The 20,388-nt window shown below is 39.3% G+C and overlaps 1 protein-coding gene across 1 annotated transcript in view; it reads left to right on the top strand.

The window, feature by feature from the left end:
* PTPN14 (protein tyrosine phosphatase non-receptor type 14) overlaps positions 1–20,388 on the top strand; it is a 71,295-nt gene that overhangs the window by 33,599 nt on the left and 17,308 nt on the right. The window contains exons 4-12 of the mRNA XM_009646189.2: positions 2,114–2,181; positions 4,910–4,980; positions 6,721–6,808; positions 9,226–9,314; positions 10,962–11,049; positions 11,774–11,856; positions 14,133–14,190; positions 17,644–17,722; positions 19,377–20,380. Coding sequence (XP_009644484.1) covers positions 2,114–2,181; positions 4,910–4,980; positions 6,721–6,808; positions 9,226–9,314; positions 10,962–11,049; positions 11,774–11,856; positions 14,133–14,190; positions 17,644–17,722; positions 19,377–20,380 — 1,628 coding nt within the window. The remainder of the gene's footprint in view (positions 1–2,113; positions 2,182–4,909; positions 4,981–6,720; positions 6,809–9,225; positions 9,315–10,961; positions 11,050–11,773; positions 11,857–14,132; positions 14,191–17,643; positions 17,723–19,376; positions 20,381–20,388) is intronic.

Below are 20,388 nucleotides of genomic sequence, written 5' to 3'. Positions count from 1 at the left end.
GAGTACTTTGCAGTAATGAATTTGCTTCACGTTCTTTGGTTTGAAATGCAATTACATCAAAGAGCATAGCAGCAGCTTTAATTTTGCCTTTAATTAAAAACTCGTTTTGCTGTATAGTGCTATCTGAAGTATGAAAGAACACATGACCATAATTGTGAGTTATAAGTTAATAATAAACTACTTCTCAGCCTCCTAAGGACATCAATAAAAGTGGGATCGCATAATGTACATGGACAGGAGGAGGAAGCACTGGATTTGGACAAAGTATGTTTCAGTCCATCCATGACTGACTATGAAAACCTAAGGCAGAGTTTCAGCAGTTATGCTCTGGGCATGTCCTCTGATGAGAGGAAAGGGGGAAGTATGTATAAAAATAGCAAACATTAAGATCCAATTCCTGAAAATTAAAAATTCGATGGAGAGTAATGCTAGTATGATCTTCCTTGGGGCAGTAGACGCTCCATTTTAATACCTTATTTCTTGGTTAAAAATTGTAGAAAAAACGTTTCTTGTCAAATCTTGAAATGTTTTATTAATGAAGGAAAATACATGTGTAAGATTCTATATCTTACCATTTAAGTAAATGAAGTTTACTTGGTTTACCACCAAGACTGAATCTTGCCATTTAAGTAAATGAAGTTTTTCCAGTGTGTGAGTTAGGACTCCATAGGTACTGAATATGTTTCACTGGGCCTGTGTTTTTGGAGCTTTTTGCTAACTTTGAGCAAACTGATCTAGTTAGCGGTGTCCCTGCTCCTGCAGGGGGGTTGGACTAGATGACCTCTAGGGGTCCCTTCCAACCCAAAACTATGATTCTATGATTCTATTTGAGGGCAAGTCAGTCTTTGTAATCAGTTTGAAATGATCACTTTTATTCTGAATTTTCTACATAATCTATTATATTTCAAAGACTATTGCATCAGAATGCTGCACCTATTCTCATTCGCTTTTTTCCTGACCTTGTATTACTCCCTTTGTCCTTTGCAAGTGATGCAACCGAGGATATTTGAAATACTTATTTCTTTTAAATTTACAGACTCTGTTTCATGTCCATTTTGATTTCTTTCTGTTTATGTTAAAACATAACTCTGAGGTGAAAACAAAATGAAACTGCATTTTTGGCATCCTGCAATACGTGAAATTGTCTAGAAGCTTTGAAAGAATGTTTAGCTAATGTGATTTATGGTGGGAATTTCCAGCTTCTATAACATGAGGATCTTGTAGATGGTGTTTCATCCAGTTCAATTAATATAAAATAGAAACCTCCTGGCAAGATATTCTTTTGATATAAGCTGTTGTGTATTTAACAGCTAGATAAATATTGGATCTGTTTTGGTTTTTTAACGTAGTTTAGCCTTTGGGAAGTATTGTCAAAACTCCATGGTTTCAAGGACATTTAGACAAGAATCCTCAGCCCAATATTTGAGTGGATATGAGCATGCAGATGTGTACCTCTTAAAGACATATAGAAGAAGTAGAAAAGCAAGTAGAATGGCGTGGGCCAGTCAGTTAAACCAATACGGTGCCTGTACCGTTACACTGGCTGCAGAAGGATAAGACCTTCCACCTCTGCCCTGCAACCCATGTTGGTTTTTGACAATTTTTAATAGAATTGGCTAGTGGATTTTAACCTCCTAGGCCTTAAAATTAAGAAGCTCTTGTACAATTGTGTAGAATTGTAATAGAGGTAGGGTAATTTTTTTTTTTTTTTTTTTTTTTTTTGCCTGGTCAGGGTTGGAAACATGGGAGAAGCAAAAATATGCAGCATTTTTAAAGAGTCTGAGCAATCACAGCCTTATTAGATGGTGGTATTAGTTCATGAAAGCTACAGAAAAAGAAACTCTTGCATTTCTGATGGTTAAGCATTGCAAATGGTCATAATATCAGGGATCAAAAGAGAGAAATTACTTGTTGGCTGTTATTTGATCTGTAGTAATAACACTATTATTTTCAGACCTCCATGTTAAAAGCTAAAGTACAAGCAGAAATCTTTGTGCTGTGTTGTGGCTTCAGAGAGAACTCGCCCACTTGAACTTAAGCATCTGTGCAAAGGTTGAGTGTGGTCTTAATGTGTGGAAAGTGCTAAAATGAGTAATTGTGTTGTTTTTTCCAGCGGATTTTGGAGACTATAATCAGTTTGAATCTCACGACTTCCTCCGAGAATATGTCTTGTTCCCTATGGTGAGTTCCTTATCCCCCTCTTTTGTGGTCTTTTATGAATAATTTCTCCATGCCTCAGAGGTGGCTTTGTTGATAATAAAGTAAAAGCTGAACTACTAATAGTGGAAATAAACGTTGCTCCCCAAAACCTGCAATATACCTGACTGTATCTGAATGAATATATGCTATGGAAAATTTAGCCCTTTTTCAGTTCCAGTTAAGCCTCCTCTAGGAATAGGTGTCAACAAAAGAAATGTACTTCTTTGAATCAAAAAAGATTTTGCAGCTATTTAAAAAAGTGTATATTAGCAGCACTGCAGTAACATGGCTTAACGAAGGGGATGTGAGGGCTGCTGATGCAGTAAATGTTGTGTCACAGGACAAATCACACAGCCTTTCCTCAAGAGAATGTGAATTTACATCAACTGACTATTAGACTGAAGTCAAGCATGAATTGGGTCTTCTCAAAATGTTCTGCAGGGACTGTGCTGTAAATTTGTTTTAAATTTAGATTGGAAATTAACAAATCACTTGAATGCTGAGAGAAGTGTTTTAAGTCACTAATGATGTTAGAAACTCTGGTGACAAATGCCAAGCACTTTGCAATCCATGATATTGAGCCTCTCTGGGAGGATGGATTAGAGGGGGAAAAAAAAAAAAAAGCCTGCCGAGGTTAAGGCTGGCTTTATCTTAGATGAACAAGTCCATCAGCACAAGTCTTCAGTGTAAGCTTCATAAAATGTAAGAGATCTTGGAATTCTTTCTAACTGGGGGAAGAAAAAATTGGATGTGGGGTGGGGTTCCCATGCTTTGAGTGTAGCTGCCTAGAAGTTAAGGCATCTGGTTTCCCTCTGCAATTAGTGGAGCGGTAGAGGGAGAATGATTCATCTCACTGTAATTTGAAGGCTTGAGAAAGGCATTTCCAGAAGCATTTCATCCCACTTATCGGCGCTTTTTGTACAGGAACTGCAGCGGGATAGTCCATTTTCGAATCCAAAAAGGAGACAGCTGCACAGTGTCTTGAAGTAAAAGTGCAATTTTCAGCTGGTAGACAGAGTTCAATACCACCTGAAAGAGAGAGTCAGCAGGAAGAAGGGGAATTAGCTAGAAAGTGGTTTCAGTATTGACCTTTCACTAAGGAAGGTCTGTTAGCCTGACTAGTGGAGCAGGATTTCTTTGGTAGGATGCCTTTATCTATTGATAAGTACGTGATGATCTTAAGTATAGTTGATGGCTTATGAAGCTGTGTACAATAACCTAAGGGAAAGAAGACAGCTGCAAATATAAACAGAGAAATGTGTTGTCAAGCTGTCACTTTGTACATTACTGAGCTTCTACAAAGGTCTTTCAATATACTGGTATTACTTTTCTACTTAGAAAAAAAAAATAGGGGAAGGTTTAGGCTGGTAGATGAGCTCCCAGGTGGTTAATTTCTGTGCGGTTCGGCAGTTTACTCTCTGGGCCACCTCTTAGAACCTCCATTTTTGAGTCAGCTGCCTACATGGTGGTGTGGACGGCTCTCTTCTGTTTTGCATGTGCATGTTTCTCTAGATGTTTCTTTAACTGCTTGCCTTTGCTCTTCTGGAGAGGAGTGGATAATGCAATAGTAAATACTTCACTGCAAGTTCAGTGACAGTTGCCAAGTGCTGCAGATATAAACTGGTCCTGAAGCAAGTGGGAGGATTTGGGCAAATCTTGGGCATAGAAAGAGCCTCCAACGAGACCGTTGCTATAAATGCATTAGTGAATTGAGCTGGTGAGTGAGGGAGGGGCAGCTACATTTGTACTGTTTGATCCCGTCAGGCTACAATGTGTGTGAAATGGCATTTCTTCAGCAGGGAAAAGAACAAAGTTATGCGCACAGTACTCCCGACAGGTGTGTAGCTGTGCATAGGCATGTACCATGCCATTTTTCATTAGCATGCTACCACTTTCACATTTTTTCGTGGCAGAAGCAAATATCAGAGGGAGGGCCCCATTGAGCAAGAAACAGGCGATGTATTTAAGTACATTATATGCAGCCTCAAGGCATTTTAAAATAAAAATAAGAACTTTGAGGTTTTGCAAGAAAGTTTTTCAGCTTGCTTTTTTTTTTTTTGCCTGAATTTGTGAGCAGACTTCCTTTATTAACTTACTCCCAATTATTTCAGAATTATTTCTATCACATGTTATTAAATTTGCAGAAGAAAATTTCTGTTTAGAAATGTGTTGCAAGCATAAAGTACATTTTATTACATATTTGAAGAGGCAGCAAAATTTTCAATCCCTTTTAACATGGCAAAGGGAGTACCTGTTGGTTGCAGGACAGAAAATAGCCACAACTTCATTTTCCCTGGTCTATGCATTATTTTGGGCTGATTTAAAAGGTACATATTAGTTTGTAGATTTCCAAGCGATTTTAAAGACTTGTTTTGTCCTCATCCAGGCAGAGATCCCTTATCCGTGCTTTATACTCTGTTCTTTATTATGGAATAATAAGCACCTTACCCCTATTTTCAACAGTATCTTTTTACTCTTCCCCCCAAAAAGATATAAAAAGGCCTAGAACCCTGTGTTTTCCTCGTACATTTTCAGCATCCCATGCTCTGAATTTGCAATGCAGCTGGTGATGGGTTCACTCTCTGTAACTACCTGGAAGAGCATGAACAGGAAACAATCCTGAAACATCTGCCATCATAATTCCTGTCATGTATTTTGTCATCTCTCTCTTTGCACGACTATTTTTCAATGCTACTTCATATTTTTACAGGATTGGAACCAGGATGAAGCTGTCTTGGAGGAGCTGACTCAAAAGGTTGCTCAGGAGCACCGAACTCACAGGTGAGCTTGACAGGTTTAAGATTCAGATTTTTTTTTTGACAACATCATCCTCCTAGGATTTCCCTTCCTCCCCATGCTTTTCTGGCAGGGGTAAACTTCACGTTACTATTATGCTACATCTCGCTGCATTTTTAATTAGTCTGTTAAAAAAGATTATCTGCCTCCTGTGAACACAGGAAAATGGCCAAGGAACTTAATCCCAAATAAATGAGCGTTTGCACCCTAAGGTTTAATGAGCATGTGTAACACTACTTGCACTATAAAGTAGGCTCCTTTCTCTTCTTGGTTTCATTTAAATCCTGATGGTGAAAGACCCTGTGACTTGATCAGGGGTGGTCCGAGGCTCTGTCCGAGGGTTTTCTCTCATTCAAGAGAGAGGGAGATGCATATGCTCTCAATGTAATGGAAATGAAAATAACAGGAGTTGTGTTTTAAGTCTAGTTGTGGAAAAGATACAATATGCTGTTACTAGTTAATGAGCTAGGAGTGTATGCATTAGTGCTTCGGTACAAATACTTTCTTTGTAAGCAGGCTTCTTCCGTGTCGTCTAGGCAGTTTGGTGGTGGAAGCATTCAAACCTCTAGAGTGCTGCTCTTAGAAAAATGGCAGTGCCTATGCATCATTGGAAATAATCTTTTGTGCTATACTATGAATTTGCATTTAAAGCTTTATTACATGAAATCCAATAGGAATATTATGTGAAGGGTGCAGCACTCCCCATTATATGACAGAAAATGGTTGTAAAGGGGCAAATACCAATCTCAGTCTAAGGCCATTCTCAGTCTGAGTTTCAATGCAAGCTGGGGCCTTTGATACAACCAAAGGGTTGGCTTCCAAGCTGGCCATGAACAGGCCTGGTTCTGTTCTTCTCTCTGCCATGGACTGCTTGTGTGATCTTGGTTAACTCACAGACTTGAAAGGAAAGGTTTCCGTCCCTTGCTGTGCTCTTTAGTGCTATTTCTGCAACATAAAGAACGAATACTTATCCTCACCTCAGCAGGTAGATCGTGTTCCACCTCCTTTCTCTCCCTCTTTCTCCCAAGTATTTGTCTGGTTCCTATATTTCTGTTTGTAAGCTGTGGTAAGGAGTAAAGAGGAGGAAAAAGTAATAGTGGCCTTCTTTTGGCGCAACCTGCAATCTCTTCTGGCCTGCTTTTGAGAACTGAAATCTGTCTGAATTCCTGAGCTGTGACAGCAGCATGTGGAGACACGTGTGTAAAAGTTTTCAGGTGGTTTGTTCTCTATTATGAAAGAGATTCTGCTCGACATTTGATTTTGTGCCTGTGTTTTTGAACAGCCAACATGAAAATGTAGGTCTTCCCTTTTAAGTCATTTTAAGCAACTTCAGTGGATTTGTGTACTATTTATGCAAATTACAACCCTTATGGCTCAAATTGGCTATCCAGAACTAGACACAACCTGATGCAATGGCCTGATATTTTAATAAAGCCTGGAAAATATTTGATGTGTGCAGAAGAAACTGAGTAATGTGATCAGTTCAGTTTGTTCCTCCTGTAATTTGAACTGTGCTTTGTACCTTACCTTAGCAGCATTTAGTAAAATTCCTCCCTTTGCTGATTATGATCCTGATGTTGAAAGTTAGTTTTGTGTTGTGCATTTCTAGGCAGCATCACCAAAGTGTCTTCTAAAGTGGTTTGTGAATATCCTATTTTTTCACTACTATTTTTTGTGTGCATATAATACTGAACCATTTGCTGCCTTTTGTTTCTCTAATTGCAGTGGCATTACAGCAGCAGAAGCTGAGCTAATGTACATCAATGAAGTGGAACGCCTTGATGGGTTTGGACAGGAAATTTTCCCTGTGAAGGTATGTTAGTGTGTATTATAAAAGAACTTATGAATCAAACAGTGCAGGAGTCTGCAGCAACCTTTGGAACACATGCAAGTAGTGTTTGTTCAAAAGAGACAGGAATTTTTTCACTGTTCTGGAGGGTGAAATGGCTGCTCATAGTTTGAGTGGACATTGCAGCATGAGGATATTTTAGGCCTGTAGTGTTACTTCTCTTCCACCAAAATCCTTTTCACAGGAGAGGTTGCTATGTGCTAGGGCCTGTTCACTTGGGAAGCAGAGATGCTCCTTGCTTTTCTTTGAGTGTGGTCTGAGAGTGGCTGGGGCGAATGAACTTCAGCTCCAGTCGTATTTAGCAGGATAGGAAGATAAGACCTTTTCATGTCTTTCTAAGTTGCTATTTACCGAGCATTAACTTTACCCTTCCTTAGTTTCTTACATGTGCATACAGGTCCTCCACACATTTAGAACTGAGGGGAGGTTTCAAGGTCTATTTTGCATTTGTAGTCACTTGCCTCTTGCTGGAAGCCCCTTTCTGCCATGGGTGGTCTGCCTGGCCTTATGGCCGCTATGATAAAGTTGTGCTGAGAAACTGAAAACTGCTATTACCAACATGACCCGTTTCTCTTTGCTAACCAACCCAACTGCTGTAAGCAGTGGACTGCTAGCAGTTTTCTGCTAGTTAAAGTTAACTTGGAATTTAAAAATAAAACAAACGAACAAAGCCCCACACCAAACAAAAAAGCTCTCTGCTGAAGTCAAAATTGATCCTTTGGCCAATCTCAAAATTGACCTGAAGAGGAGGAGCTGAATGGCAAAAAAACCCCTACCCATCAATGTAAATTATGGAATGTTTATTGACGATGAATGAAATCAATGATTTCATCAAATTAATTCAGATTAGTGCTGCATGCTGCTGCGAAGGATTTCTGTGTTGGAATTGTCATTAGATGTTGTTGCACATCAGTAAGGTAAGTATGATCATTGGACCGGGTGCTCTGCAAAATTGCAGGAAGCAAAAGAGCAGCATGCTGGCCTTATGGACAAATAGAATTGCATTCAAAGGGAAAAAATGAAAGATTTCTCTTTTATTAGAAAATGCTATTAGAAATATGTTTCCCTTTCTTTCTGTATAGATATTTGTGTGTATACACACACACACACACGTACAAATACATACGTTTTCCCAATCTTTTTGCCTTCTAAGCTGCCTCCAGGACAAGGCAGAGGACTATGTAGTCCTCTAATCAGACTAAACTGAAGCCTCAGCTGTAGGACCTCTGCTGACTTGTAGCATATGTGGAAGAATGCTTGTGTATGCGGCCCTGAGAATCGGTGCATAGGCCGGGGCTCGAAAATTGGCATCCATCGTTTGTTTGCAAAAGGCCTAACACTCAGTAGTTAGAAACAGATGCAGATTACTCCATCGTTGCACTTCTGGGGTCAAGGCCAGGAGAGCAGCTCTAATCTGATTTACTAAAATGCAGGGATGCCTGATGATTTCTAGAATTTGCTTGTGCGTAGTGCATGAGCTTCTCTCATATGCTTTCTTTTAGCAGTTCTTTTTAACCACACTCTTTGTGTTAGCTTGATTTTTATTTACCACTGTAAAGTGTGAATCAATTACTATATATGCAGCTGAGGGGGAGTTGTTTTTGTTGGTAAATGTAGAAAAACCTCTTTGTCAACAGCATTAAGCTTTTGTAGCAAAAAAGAAAAAGTGTTTTCAAGAAAACAACTGATTGCAAAATGGAACAGGAGCACATGGTTTTCAAACAGGAGCCTGCAAGGAGACATGGGTAGGCACAAAACCAGCCAAAAATTCTGAAAAACAGTGGAGGAACAGTGAGCATTATGTGGTGCATGCAGACAAATATTTAACCCAATGGATGGATGTATCTGTATAGAAATACAAGTACTTTCTCGAGTCACTTGCTGTGAACTTCTCCATGGAGTACTTTAAAGGAGGAACTATGAAGGGTATAGCTTTTGAGAGGGATTCCATATCCAGGTGTGGTTTTCTGAAATCTTGACATGTTTTAACAGGTGAGTGGAGAAATACTGTGAATGTGAAAGAGGACTATTGCTTTTGGTCGTCATGTGGGCTCTAGATAGCTATAATCACAGTGGTAGGGAATGTAGGCTATTATATGATGAATGCCAGTTTGTAGTGTACATGTTTGAAGAGGCGGAGAACCTTGGGCTCATTTAGCCTTGGTCTGTTCTCACTAATCAACAGAATGAATCCAGTTAAATGCTAACTGCTTTGAAACAATGAAAATCGGAGTCCAATCAAGCAGCAAAGTATAGATTAGTCAAGGATTAGTCCTGCATTCATCCTGAAGAAGGGCTTCTGTTTGGTAGTTCAGCATGCGTTCATATGCATGTATTGGCCAGTTTCTTCATTAAACTAAATATATATCCTTTCTCTGCAGGATAATCATGGAAATGACATACAACTTGGTATTTTCTTCATGGGAATCTTCATAAAAAACAGAATTGGAAGGACAACTGTGATTTATAGGTAAAAACTAGGGTCTTCTGTACTTAAAGCGAGTTTCTTTTCAGAGCTCCATGTGTGGGGTTTTTTTCCTTACTTACATATGTGACTTCAATAGTGGCAATCCTCTAACTAAGGAGTAGTCACCTCACTGTTTTCAGGATTGGCCTCTTGGCCGTAAAAGATGTGATACAGAATAATTTCTGATGTCTGTGAATGGGTTTGACGGCAAGAAAGATGTAGTTGTCTGTCATGTATCTTGTTCTACTTACAAGGCTTTGATCCCTTTTCTTTTCTTGCCTTTATGTCTGCTGCTTTGATGCTTCTGAATGCAAATCTGTCAAACCTCACGGTTGGCAGCCTCGGCACTCAACATTTCTGAAAATCTGGTTGCCATTTTTAGGTGCCCCACTAAAAAAAAAAAAGCTGAACTTTCTCATTCTATACTGTTGAAAATCCTGGCCGTGTCACTTGTTTATTTGTTCTCCTGTTTATTTGGGTTATTAAGAATCACTTAAGCTTTTCCATTAACTTTCTTTTGTGGATTTTGTTACTTCTTATGAAAGTTTTTTTCTGTATGAAAACATTGTTGGAAATCTCCATGATTCCAGGGAGGCTAGGGTTTCACTCATTCTTCTTTTCTACTGTTCTGGTGGGTACTTCTGTTACTGTCAGTGATAATTTGCATTGGATTTTTACTAGTCCTTCATATTAAAGTATGAACATTTGTGCAGCAAAAAAATTGTGTTTTGTGAGGAGCACTAATTTTTAGTCAGTAGCTAAGGCTTGTAGCAGACTTAAGCTGGAATGTTAGGGGGTTTTGCCTTAAAAGGGCTTTCAGTGGTCATTTTCAAAAATGTTAGGGCTCCCTTTTCCACATAGCTGATGTTTTGCATATTTAATTTTGAGAAGAAATTAGATAATACTTTAATTGTGCCAGGTGACAAAAGCAAGAAGTTTCTTTACATGTAGAAGTGACAGTTGGTGCTGGAATCCTTACTCTTTGGAAATATGCACTTCAAGCATCCTGCCATGACATGAAGAGGAATGCATGCTGCAAACAGAACAAACAAGTCCTTTCCATCTCCATGGATTGCATGCAATGTACGCAAATGTCTGTCAGCTATTTATAAGAAGATTATAACTCTGATCTTGGGTAACCTGACAATTACTTGAAAAAAAAAAATTGCAAACATAAAACCAGCGTATTAACATGGTATGCATAGCCTACATAACCATACTGTCACCTTAACCTTCTTTAGGAAGAATTGGCACTGGAGGAAAGTTGGAAATAGCATTTGGAGAGGAATGACACTATTAAAAAGAAAATTAAAAAATTTTATTCCGTGTGGCTAGAATCAGTCAGCTCAAAAATGCCACATTAATGATAAACTTTATACTGAACTGTATTTTCAATGTATCTGAGTCTTAAAATTGGTGTTTTTAAAGGGAGCGTTTAACTCTCCTGGTTTGGATTAAGAGTTGAGTATCTGATTCTCCTTTAATCAGAGCATGACTTCCTTATTTTCCTGACCATGTTTCTTCACTAAACAGCTACTGAAAAGCTTTCCCATAAAAAGAGACTAATGTTGACTAAGGGATTCTTAATGTGTTTGTGAAATGTTTGAATGTATGTGTTGGCAAACTCAGCCACATTTTTTTACTCTACAGGTGGAATGACATTGGGAATATAGCACATAACAAGTCTTCGATTGTTCTAGAGTTGATCAACAAGGAAGAGAATGTGCTCTTTCACACAGTAAGAAAAAGATCTAATCAGTGTCATCAATAAAGCTGCTTATATAAAAAATAAACCTTTAAAATTCCATTTTCCCAAGGGGGCTTACGTGCCATAAGCCCTCCCACCCTTCCCAATTCACATTTTACTTTATGCAGAGTGTGAAATTAACTTTGTTTAGCTATGAATAATTGTATTCTTTTCCAAGCATCCCAAAGTATACAGTGCTGGGAAGTCTGCAAAAAAAAAATGTGCTTGTTGGATGAAATATCCACAGTACCACGCTATCTTTCATGCTGGCATAAATATAGCAGCATAAGCAGTTGTAGAAACTGGGCATAAGCTACCGTGCGTGCACATGCTGGAACTCGGAGGCCTGCAGTGCTGTTCTGTGCTATTTAAAATCATTCCACATCTCCCTGAACCAAGGCCAGTATAGAAACTGGACCAGCAAGCTTGAGCCATCTTTTTTTGTTGTTGTTGTTGTCCCTCCTTCCCTCCCACTGTGACTTAGCAGTGAAGTGGCAGCATGTAAAGGCATGCCACTGTATTTTGGTAGTTCAATGCTTTCAATGCTCTTGAGGGCACTAGACATGTTCTTGGCAGCCAGATTCTGTACGTGATGGACCTTACCGAGCGTTACTGCAATTGGATTTTTAAAACTCATCTTTGTTACTTATTGGTAAGAATAATAAAATGAATTATTATATATATTTTTTGATTCCTATTTTTCTTGTGTTTAAAGGATGATCTTGAAAATGCCAAATATATTTCACGGCTGTTTGCAGCACGACACAAGTTTTACAAACAGAACAAAATCTGCACAGAGTGAGTACTCTTTCTTCACACTTGTTTTCTGACACCCCGCTTTGGAATTGCTCTGAGTTTGGTGTGTCTGGTTTTGTTTGTTTTTTCTAGTCACTTGTGTCAGTTCTTTTCCCCTTTCCCTTTTTTTTTCTTGTTTTGTTTTAATCATCAGCAAGAGCAGACAGTTGAGAATGAAATTTCATTCTGAGCCTTGTGAGGCTTGATGCTCCCCAAGCAGCCAAATCTGACAGAGTGTCTTAAATTGAAGCCCTTGGTCTCTGCCAATTATGTATTAGTATAAACTGGAGTGAAAGGTGACATATGTTAACATGCCAAAATGTGAGTTGCAGTAGCATTTTGAAGATGCATTACCCATTTAGCAGCTAAGGTCAGTGAAAAACACAGGTTTATCTGCTTCTTAATGTGCACCAAACAAGGGAGGATGCCTGAGAATGTTAATCTGTGTAGTCATACTAGCACGACACAGCAGAGACTGTAAACCTGAATCTACAGTGTCCTTTAGGCTCTGCTTTGAGCACTTGATAAGCAGCTGGCCTTCAGCTAGTCCTCTCACACAGGTGGATTCATCCTAACTGCAGGAGGAATTCATGAGGCTTTAGTTATAAGTCAAAAGTCAGTTTATTATCTGAGTATGTTTCATTTATACCAGCACGCAGAATTTTAGTTTGAGATGAATTTTGCTTTGAGAAGTTTAGAGTTTTGAGAAACTTTCATGATGTACAGGGTTTGTATAGCAATGAGAACATGAATCCCTTGCAAAACTTATCAGCTTAGTTAGCTGGAAAAATAGAAAGAAGTTCATCTCTATCAACAGCTCTAGTCAGAGCTGGACATCCCGTCTGGTTAGCTGGGTAATGCCATCTGTTGGAAAATAAAGCCAAAATGATGAAGGGAGGACTGGAAGGTCTAGCTTTCTAATATTATATATGCACACAGTATATTAACATACAAAGTGTTAGAGTATTGGAGAGACCAATGAGGTAAACTGCATAGAGTGATATTTTCACTTACAGAAAAGAGATGTTGATTAGATTTCAGATGGCATTTACAGTTTTTTGAGGTGAGTGGAAGACCAGAAAAGACATTTCTTAGCAGCATATAATGCATTTCAGTAGTCCGATACTAAATTTAATTTTAATGGTTTCAGAGGAATTGAGTTCAAAGGAAGCCCTGATTGTCTCCCCTGTGACAGTCAAGAAAGAAAACAAAATACCATAGTCTGTCATCTTGGAATATTTCCCCTTTGAAGCTGTATATTGGGGTCAGGAGAGAGGACTGTTCCATTACTGTTCATAATCCAGACCTCAGAAGCAATAGCTTTATCTCATGTTTATTATTAAACACTGAGCCATAAGTATGTAGGTACCATGAACTGGGTGTATATAGAGGCTTCACACACAACTTACAAATATCTGGACTAATAAAGATAGGGAACGTCATGAGGTCACTGAGTGAAATAACTGGAATTTAAATGTATTTTTGCCATTAGAACAGCTCTCCTTCTTACCACAGTCTCATGTGGTATCAGCCTCTGTGTTAGAGCCACAGATATTGATGACAGCATATGTCAATGTGTGTTTTCTAGCCAAATAATTTTCCTGCCCTCTGTTAAAATGACAGTTGTTTGTTTTCCTGTGTGCATTTCCTCTAATCGCACATAACATCATTCACCAGATCAGAAACTGTAAGAGGACAAATTCCACCTTTCCTCTCTTCACGTAAGCACTATATTTCTGCCTCCTTCAACTTGTTTCTTTCCCTTCCTCCTTTTTTTTTCCTTCTACACTCCTTGTTCCTTCCACTGCACCTGGCTACTCTAACATTGTATGTGGCTCTGCTAGTATTATCTAACCAGTTGCTTTCTCCCCGCTCCTGATCTGTTCGTATTGCTTTGGAGTGATTGCTATGAAGTTCATAAAATTGTCATTGCTTTAATGTTCACCTTAAGTCACCTGAGACTGTGCCTGCGTGCCATGTTCAGTTTTTATTGCTTAAGAGACTTGTTTGTTTGATTCCTTTTTAAACCAGAGTTTCTCTTTCTTGTGTTTCCAAGTAAGCCAAATAGGATAATGAACAGAAGGCATGTATATTTTGGAATACTTTCTGTATTTAGAGAAGGACCTGAATTATTTTCATTTATTCATATTTTTTTTAAATTTCATTAATGAACAATATTTCCAGATTCTTCATCTCTCTCTCCCCACCCCCCATTCATTCTTGAATCAGAATTGAAATATTGTAGTTTCTAGTATTTCTCTTTACTTTTTCTTCCACAGACAATCAAGTTCTCCTCCTCCTATCCGACGACGGCCCACTTGGAGTAGGTCATCTTTGGTATGTGCCATGGTGGGGTCTTTAAGAATTTCTGTACCATTTCTAATGGGATGGAGCATTGTGTAAGATGGAATACTTCCTAAATTTCAAATAAGCACGTTCACTCGTTTGTTATAGGCAATATGATTGGAATGAGTTTCAAGGGTGTGGCTGCCCAGGTTGATTAATTTAACTGGACAATATCACCACTGAGTATGAAAAACTACAGTCTTCAAGGCATTATATTTTTATCTGCCCTGCAGAAACTGAGCATCTTTTCTACCGGATTGAGGTTCTATTTGACCTGTGAAGAAAATAACTCCCTAGAAAGAATTTGAAGTGTCTGGTGCTGTATAAATCAAAACCTAGTAATTACATAATTTTACACCTTCTCCTTCTGTGTTTCTTCCATTCCTCATGTTTTTGTATAAAATCTACTTAAAATTTATCAGCTTCTTGTTTTAAGAGCCTATTTTCTGGCTGAAGTTACAGTGATTTTAAGTAAAACTATTATAATCAGTACAGGATTGTTGTGATTCAGAGTTTTTCTTACACTGTATTTGTTTCCATTTAACTAATCTCCATAAATACTACAAATCTGACAAAACTGGATAACTTTTTCCTGAAATCTTTACCAAAAACATCTGTGGAAATCTTTTTTTCTGGTCAGCTCTAAGGACACTTTTTTGGATCCAGTTTTAACGTCTAGTATGTCAGTATTTCTTACAGTAATTTAGAACCACTTAAATAAGAGTAGCAACAGCACTGCTGGTCCCTTAGACAGAGGGCAATATTATCTTTATGCAGATTGTCAGTTTTCATTTGTGATGCAGGTTATACCCACTTTGTAGACCTTCCCAGAATGAAAATTCTGGATTAGCCTATTGCTGCGAGGCTGAAAGCTAATGTGGGCAGGAGCATTTTCTTGACATTTCTCCACAGTGTGGTTGCAGCTTGGGGAAATGTTCCGAAATTAAACTTAAGGAGGTACTGATATTGGGGTAGCTTTATCTTTGCAGATTTCAGTATGGACTGTTTTCCTGCATGCGAATATATGGTCCATTAGATCTGAAAGCTGCATTCTGTGTTTCTCAGCCATTGGCAGGAAAGCTGTCGTGACTGGCCCCAGATTTCTTTGTCCTTTCATTCTTAGCATGTTTCCAAGGTGTCACAATGTAATACACAAGCTGTGTGTGACGTTCTCTGAGGCATATTTACAGTATTTTTGCTATCTGCTGTCTTGGTCCCTGGAGATGACTATGAAAAACCGAAGGTGAAGAAATGAAATGTGCTTTGCATTCTTATACTATGGCCTCAGATATATCACAAGGGGAAAAAGAGAGCTACCGTCTATATTAGATATGAAAAATGTAAATCTATGTTTTCAAAGGAAAAACAAATCCTGCTGCCTCTTTATGTTTTGAACATAAGCATGCAACAAGTTTTTTAAGAAAACCAAAGCCTCAGGAAGATCAAGAGGAGGAATGTGTGCTCATCAATTAAAAAGTGAACTGAGCTGCGAAGCATTCACGTTGAACTTTCAACTGCTTTTTTCATAATTGTTTTGTTAACTTGTTGGAACAGTTCTCTTTGGGGAGAAAAAAAAAGCCCTCCTGACTTGTCTGCGCTGTACATACCTTTATACACCTACCTATTCATTTGTCTTGTATGGTAATAAATCAGTAGGCATAAATGGGAAGTGAAGTGTTATCATTGGAGTGAGGGTCTGCCACTTCACTGAGGATCACATTCATTACTTTGAGATTAAGACCTTTTATATGGTTTTGGCATCATGGTGAACCTGTATTTTATTAACTATTACTTTAAAGCCATTCTATGCTGTTTCATTTTCCTGTCAGGCCACCCAATGATGCTGGGTTTCCAGCAAAACTTCCTCAGTGCAGGAGATCTTAATATGATGACATATTTAATAAGCTGATTTAAAAAAAATCCATGTGATCCTTAAATTGGATATTGACATTCTGCAGACCTCAAGCTTCTTCTGTTTCATCAGAAGAGGCAGATAGGCCTTCAAAAAAAAAAAAAAAACCACCAACAAAAATGAAAATCCCCAAAAAACACCAAACCAAAAAAACACAGTGCCACAACAGAATAATCCTTAATTTCTTGCAGATGCTTTCCATAACATCTATCACAAAGAAAACTGTCTGCTCTAGATCTATACATTCCCAGTAGAAGTCACTTCTTCCTTGCACTTCTCCTCTGCCCCCTGTTTGCTAGGCTTTCCAGCACCTTGGTTTGTTCCAGGCTAAGCTCCACTATTCGGGTTGTCAGCTGCAGGCTCCTTTGTCCAGATTATTCAGTGAGAGTAGGGTTTTATACCCTTGGAAGTAATTGTTGTAGCAGAAATATTTCCTGTCATCTTCCAGCTCTGGCTTAACACAGCCATTTTGTATGCAAGAATTCATATGTGTGCTCAGTTTCTTTGATTCTCATTCCTTCTCCCCATTTACATAGAAAATGTAAATTTAACCCCTTCCCCACCCCCTCATCAGTAGCTAGCTTGCATGATGCTCATTTAGTGCATCTGCATGCAAAGGTGAATTATTTGGTGTTTCTTTTTTGCCTTGGGCATCCACAGTATTCCTTAATAGTTTGAACTGCTTGAATCAACCTAGATGAAAAGCTCTTATTCTGCTGTTAAGAAAGATATATCCACGAGACCGGAGTGTCTTCTTTCTCTTTTTGCTAACTTTGTATATCAAAGTATGTTTTCTTAAACTTTGCTCAGTGACACCATGCAGGGCACTGCAGTGCAGGTGGTAAAATGCGATTGCAAAACGCATTGGCGTACCAATGGACAAAGCTGGTGAATACAATGTCAGCTGTGATTTATTTCACTGTAAATGATCCTGCTAATTTAATGCTGAATTGCCCCCTGTGATACTTGTGGTAAAAAGCTTGTTGCAGCGCAGATTGTTGGAGGAAGGTTCCAATTCATTATCTAGGGAATCTGATATTCATGTAATTTGCAGTTATTTTAAGTCCATATGTGCTCCTATGGCTTGTATAACAATGTTCTAGGTCCTTGAATTTGTTCCATCTCCTACTTTTGTCCTGATTACATGTTTGGTTTGGTTTGTTTTAATTCTTCAAGGGCAAAGGCTTTTAATAAACTGGATGACCTCTAGGGGTCCCTTCCAACCCAAAACATTCTATGATTCTATGAAAAGTTCTAAGTGAGCTGGGAGTCTGGATCTTGTTTTCTGCAGTGGTTGAGCTTAAAGGAGTCTTAACTGGTCAGCTTTGGGCTCCATAACAAAATTCAGCAAACAATTTACAAAATGTTATTCTCTGTTCTATAAAGAAATGCCAAGCCACGTGTCTCTGGCTGGGTAAGAAAGAGCAGTATTCGGTAGAAAGGGCATGGAAACGTTTTTCCTGTTTCAGCTGCAAAAATTGTAGCAAACGAAGTTCCTAATACTTTTTTTTTCTCTTGTGCTTTTATTTCAGCCAAGACAACATCCATTTATACTGCCTCCTATGCATGTCCAGTGTGGAGAACACTACACTGAAACACATAATTCACAAGGTACTTAGAGCATATATTTTTACTTTAATGGACTTCAATTTTATGTGTATGCAAAGAAGCTCCTACCCCTTATGTCTAGATTTCTAATGCCATCATAGCCAAATGGGAGTTGCTGCTGGAGGAGAGCTTAGCAGTTTTATAGTTAATGTTGCAGTAAGTCTTCTGTTTAAAGTCCAATTTCAGTTTTCAAATTTCTCTAAAATGTCTGTGCATGATTATATGGACCTTAAACTTGGTATTCCAGTTCAGTGAGCTGAAAAAATAATTTCGAAAGGAAGTATGATGGCTGTACTCAAAGGCAGTGCCAGCTGGGGCCAGGGGGAGAAATGGAGTGAGGAAAAAGGAGACAGCAAATATCTTTTACTTTAGGAAAAAAAACATACTGTCCTAGTCATGAAACTGTATATTTAGACAATCTTTTCTGCTGATATTTCATCAACATCTGCCTGCATTGTTAGCCTTACGGACTTAAGGAGGATTAACTATTTTTAACCCTGCGTTTGACAAATACATTTTCTAAGAGGTTGTACCAGGTTACTGTGATCAAGGCTGGGAACAGAGCCCAGCCCCTAAACACCTTGAGTCTCACACCCTTAAGCACACACACCACCTTTTGGAATACACGTAGCCAGGTCTGTTAGGCTACGTTCTTTGCAATTCGTGAGAGGTAGAGTTGAAGTGCTCTCACCGGCAGAGAAGCCCTTGGTCATACCTGGTATCATTTTACAGTTGTGGTGGTCTGACTAATTTTAAGGTAGAATTTGTACGTTTTGAAAGGAGCCATTCACTATAGTTCCTTGCATACAGTAGAAGATTTGACTTTGTGGCTACTACTATTTAACTGTGAAGTTGTAGCTCTGAAGGGAGATACTCTCAATTTTAGAAGAATTTAGAAGTTCCCTTAGTTTTAGCACAGACTTCTCTATATTGTTGAACAACTAGCTGATTTCAGAGTTTGGGGAGCTGCTACTCTTTTCTTACAAGATTTTCAATGCTGACAGTCTTACAGTAAAGTTGTGATCCAGGACATCATCTTTACCATCTTGATTCCCTCTCAAATATCCTTTGCTGAAGTATTTAATATTCGTTAGCACATCTGTAGAGTAGTGGTTTGGTTTTGTTTTTTTCTTCCTTTTTCTCTGAGTCTTGATTACCCTGCTGTGTTATACTTCAGATCCTCAAACCTGTTGGTTGGTCTGGATTTCCAATTCCAGAGCCCTCTGCTACTTCAAATCACAGACAGCAGTGCATTAAAACAAAAGATGAGAAATTTTAGGATTACCATAGGCTAGCAGCACTGGATTTTAATGTGGTGGCAGCAGTGAATCCTTCCAGGATACTGAGGGAGGAGATGCCCCCTTATTCTTCCTTGCCACCCCAGGCAAAAACACTTCCTCTCTTTCCCCTTTCATGTCTCCCACAAGGATCTGAACTGTGATGTTTTGCAAACTGTTGGGAGTGTTTACGGGAGTAGCTTTGGTTTTGTTCTATTTCAGTGACCCAAGGACGTTCCCCAAGACCAAATGTTCCCTGCAGTTTTTGTACACTAAGCTGTCTCTGTAGTTGTTGGTGCAGGCTGCGTTTGACATTTTGTTACATTGAATGACTACTTGTATTTTAAAATTGTCAATGTCTTTCTCTCTGCTTTACACAGATAGCATTTTCCATGGAAATGAAGAAACTTTCTACTGTAGATCTCAGACCAGTTTGGACAGGTGTCCAATGGACTTCAGCTACTTGAATGGTAATGGACCCAATGGGAGCGTATGCAGTGCTCACAGCATGAACTCCCTCAATCGCTCACAGAACTTCATCCAGGCATCTCCAATGTCCTCAAATCTGAGCATCCCGGGAAGCGACATCATGAGAGCAGACTATATCCCCAGCCACAGACATAGTGCAATCATAGTACCATCTTACCGGCCAACTCCAGATTATGAAACTGTCATGAGGCAAATGAAGAGAGGGGTGATCCAGATGGACAGCCAAAGTCAGTCTTTGAGGAATCTCAATATTGGAAATACACATGCCTATAACCAGCCAGAAGACCTAGTTTACAGTCAGCCTGAGATCCGAGAGAGACATCCTTACACGATTACATACGGGCCCCAGGGTGGTGGCTATAATAAGCCTGTCGCCCCATCTGACCAAATGAACCCTAATAATGCTGTGCAAAATAAGACAGCAGCCACTGCCATATCACACACCGTCAGCACACCGGAACTGGCTAACATGCAGCTGCAGAGCAACCAGAGTTACAACACCGCTCACATGTTAAAGAACTATCTCTTCAGACCCCCACCTCCATACCCACGCCCGCGTCCTGCCACTAGCACGCCGGACCTGGCAAGCCACCGGCACAAGTATGTCAGTGGGAGCAGTCCTGACTTGGTCACTCGCAAAGTCCAGCTCTCCGTAAAGACCTTCCAAGAGGACAGCTCGCCGGTCGTCCGTCAGTCACTGCAAGAGGTCAGTGAGCCCCTAATGGCAGTGAAGCATCATGCAGCTGTGAACAAGCGCCATAGTTTGGAGGTCATCAGCAATATGGTACGTGGTATAGAAGCCATGGCATTAAAAACTTTAAACGCCCCTCTGCCACGCAGGAACACTTTGCGGGAGCAGGTACAGCCAGAAGAGTCAGTTCAGATGGGGCATGAAGTTCAGCA

The sequence above is a fragment of the Egretta garzetta genome, unplaced genomic scaffold (assembly GCF_000687185.1).
Source record: "Egretta garzetta isolate BGI_Z169 unplaced genomic scaffold, ASM68718v1 scaffold319, whole genome shotgun sequence".
NCBI lineage: Eukaryota > Metazoa > Chordata > Aves > Pelecaniformes > Ardeidae > Egretta > Egretta garzetta.
Note: the sequence above shows the minus strand (reverse complement) of the source record. Positions and strands in the feature narration are given on the sequence as shown.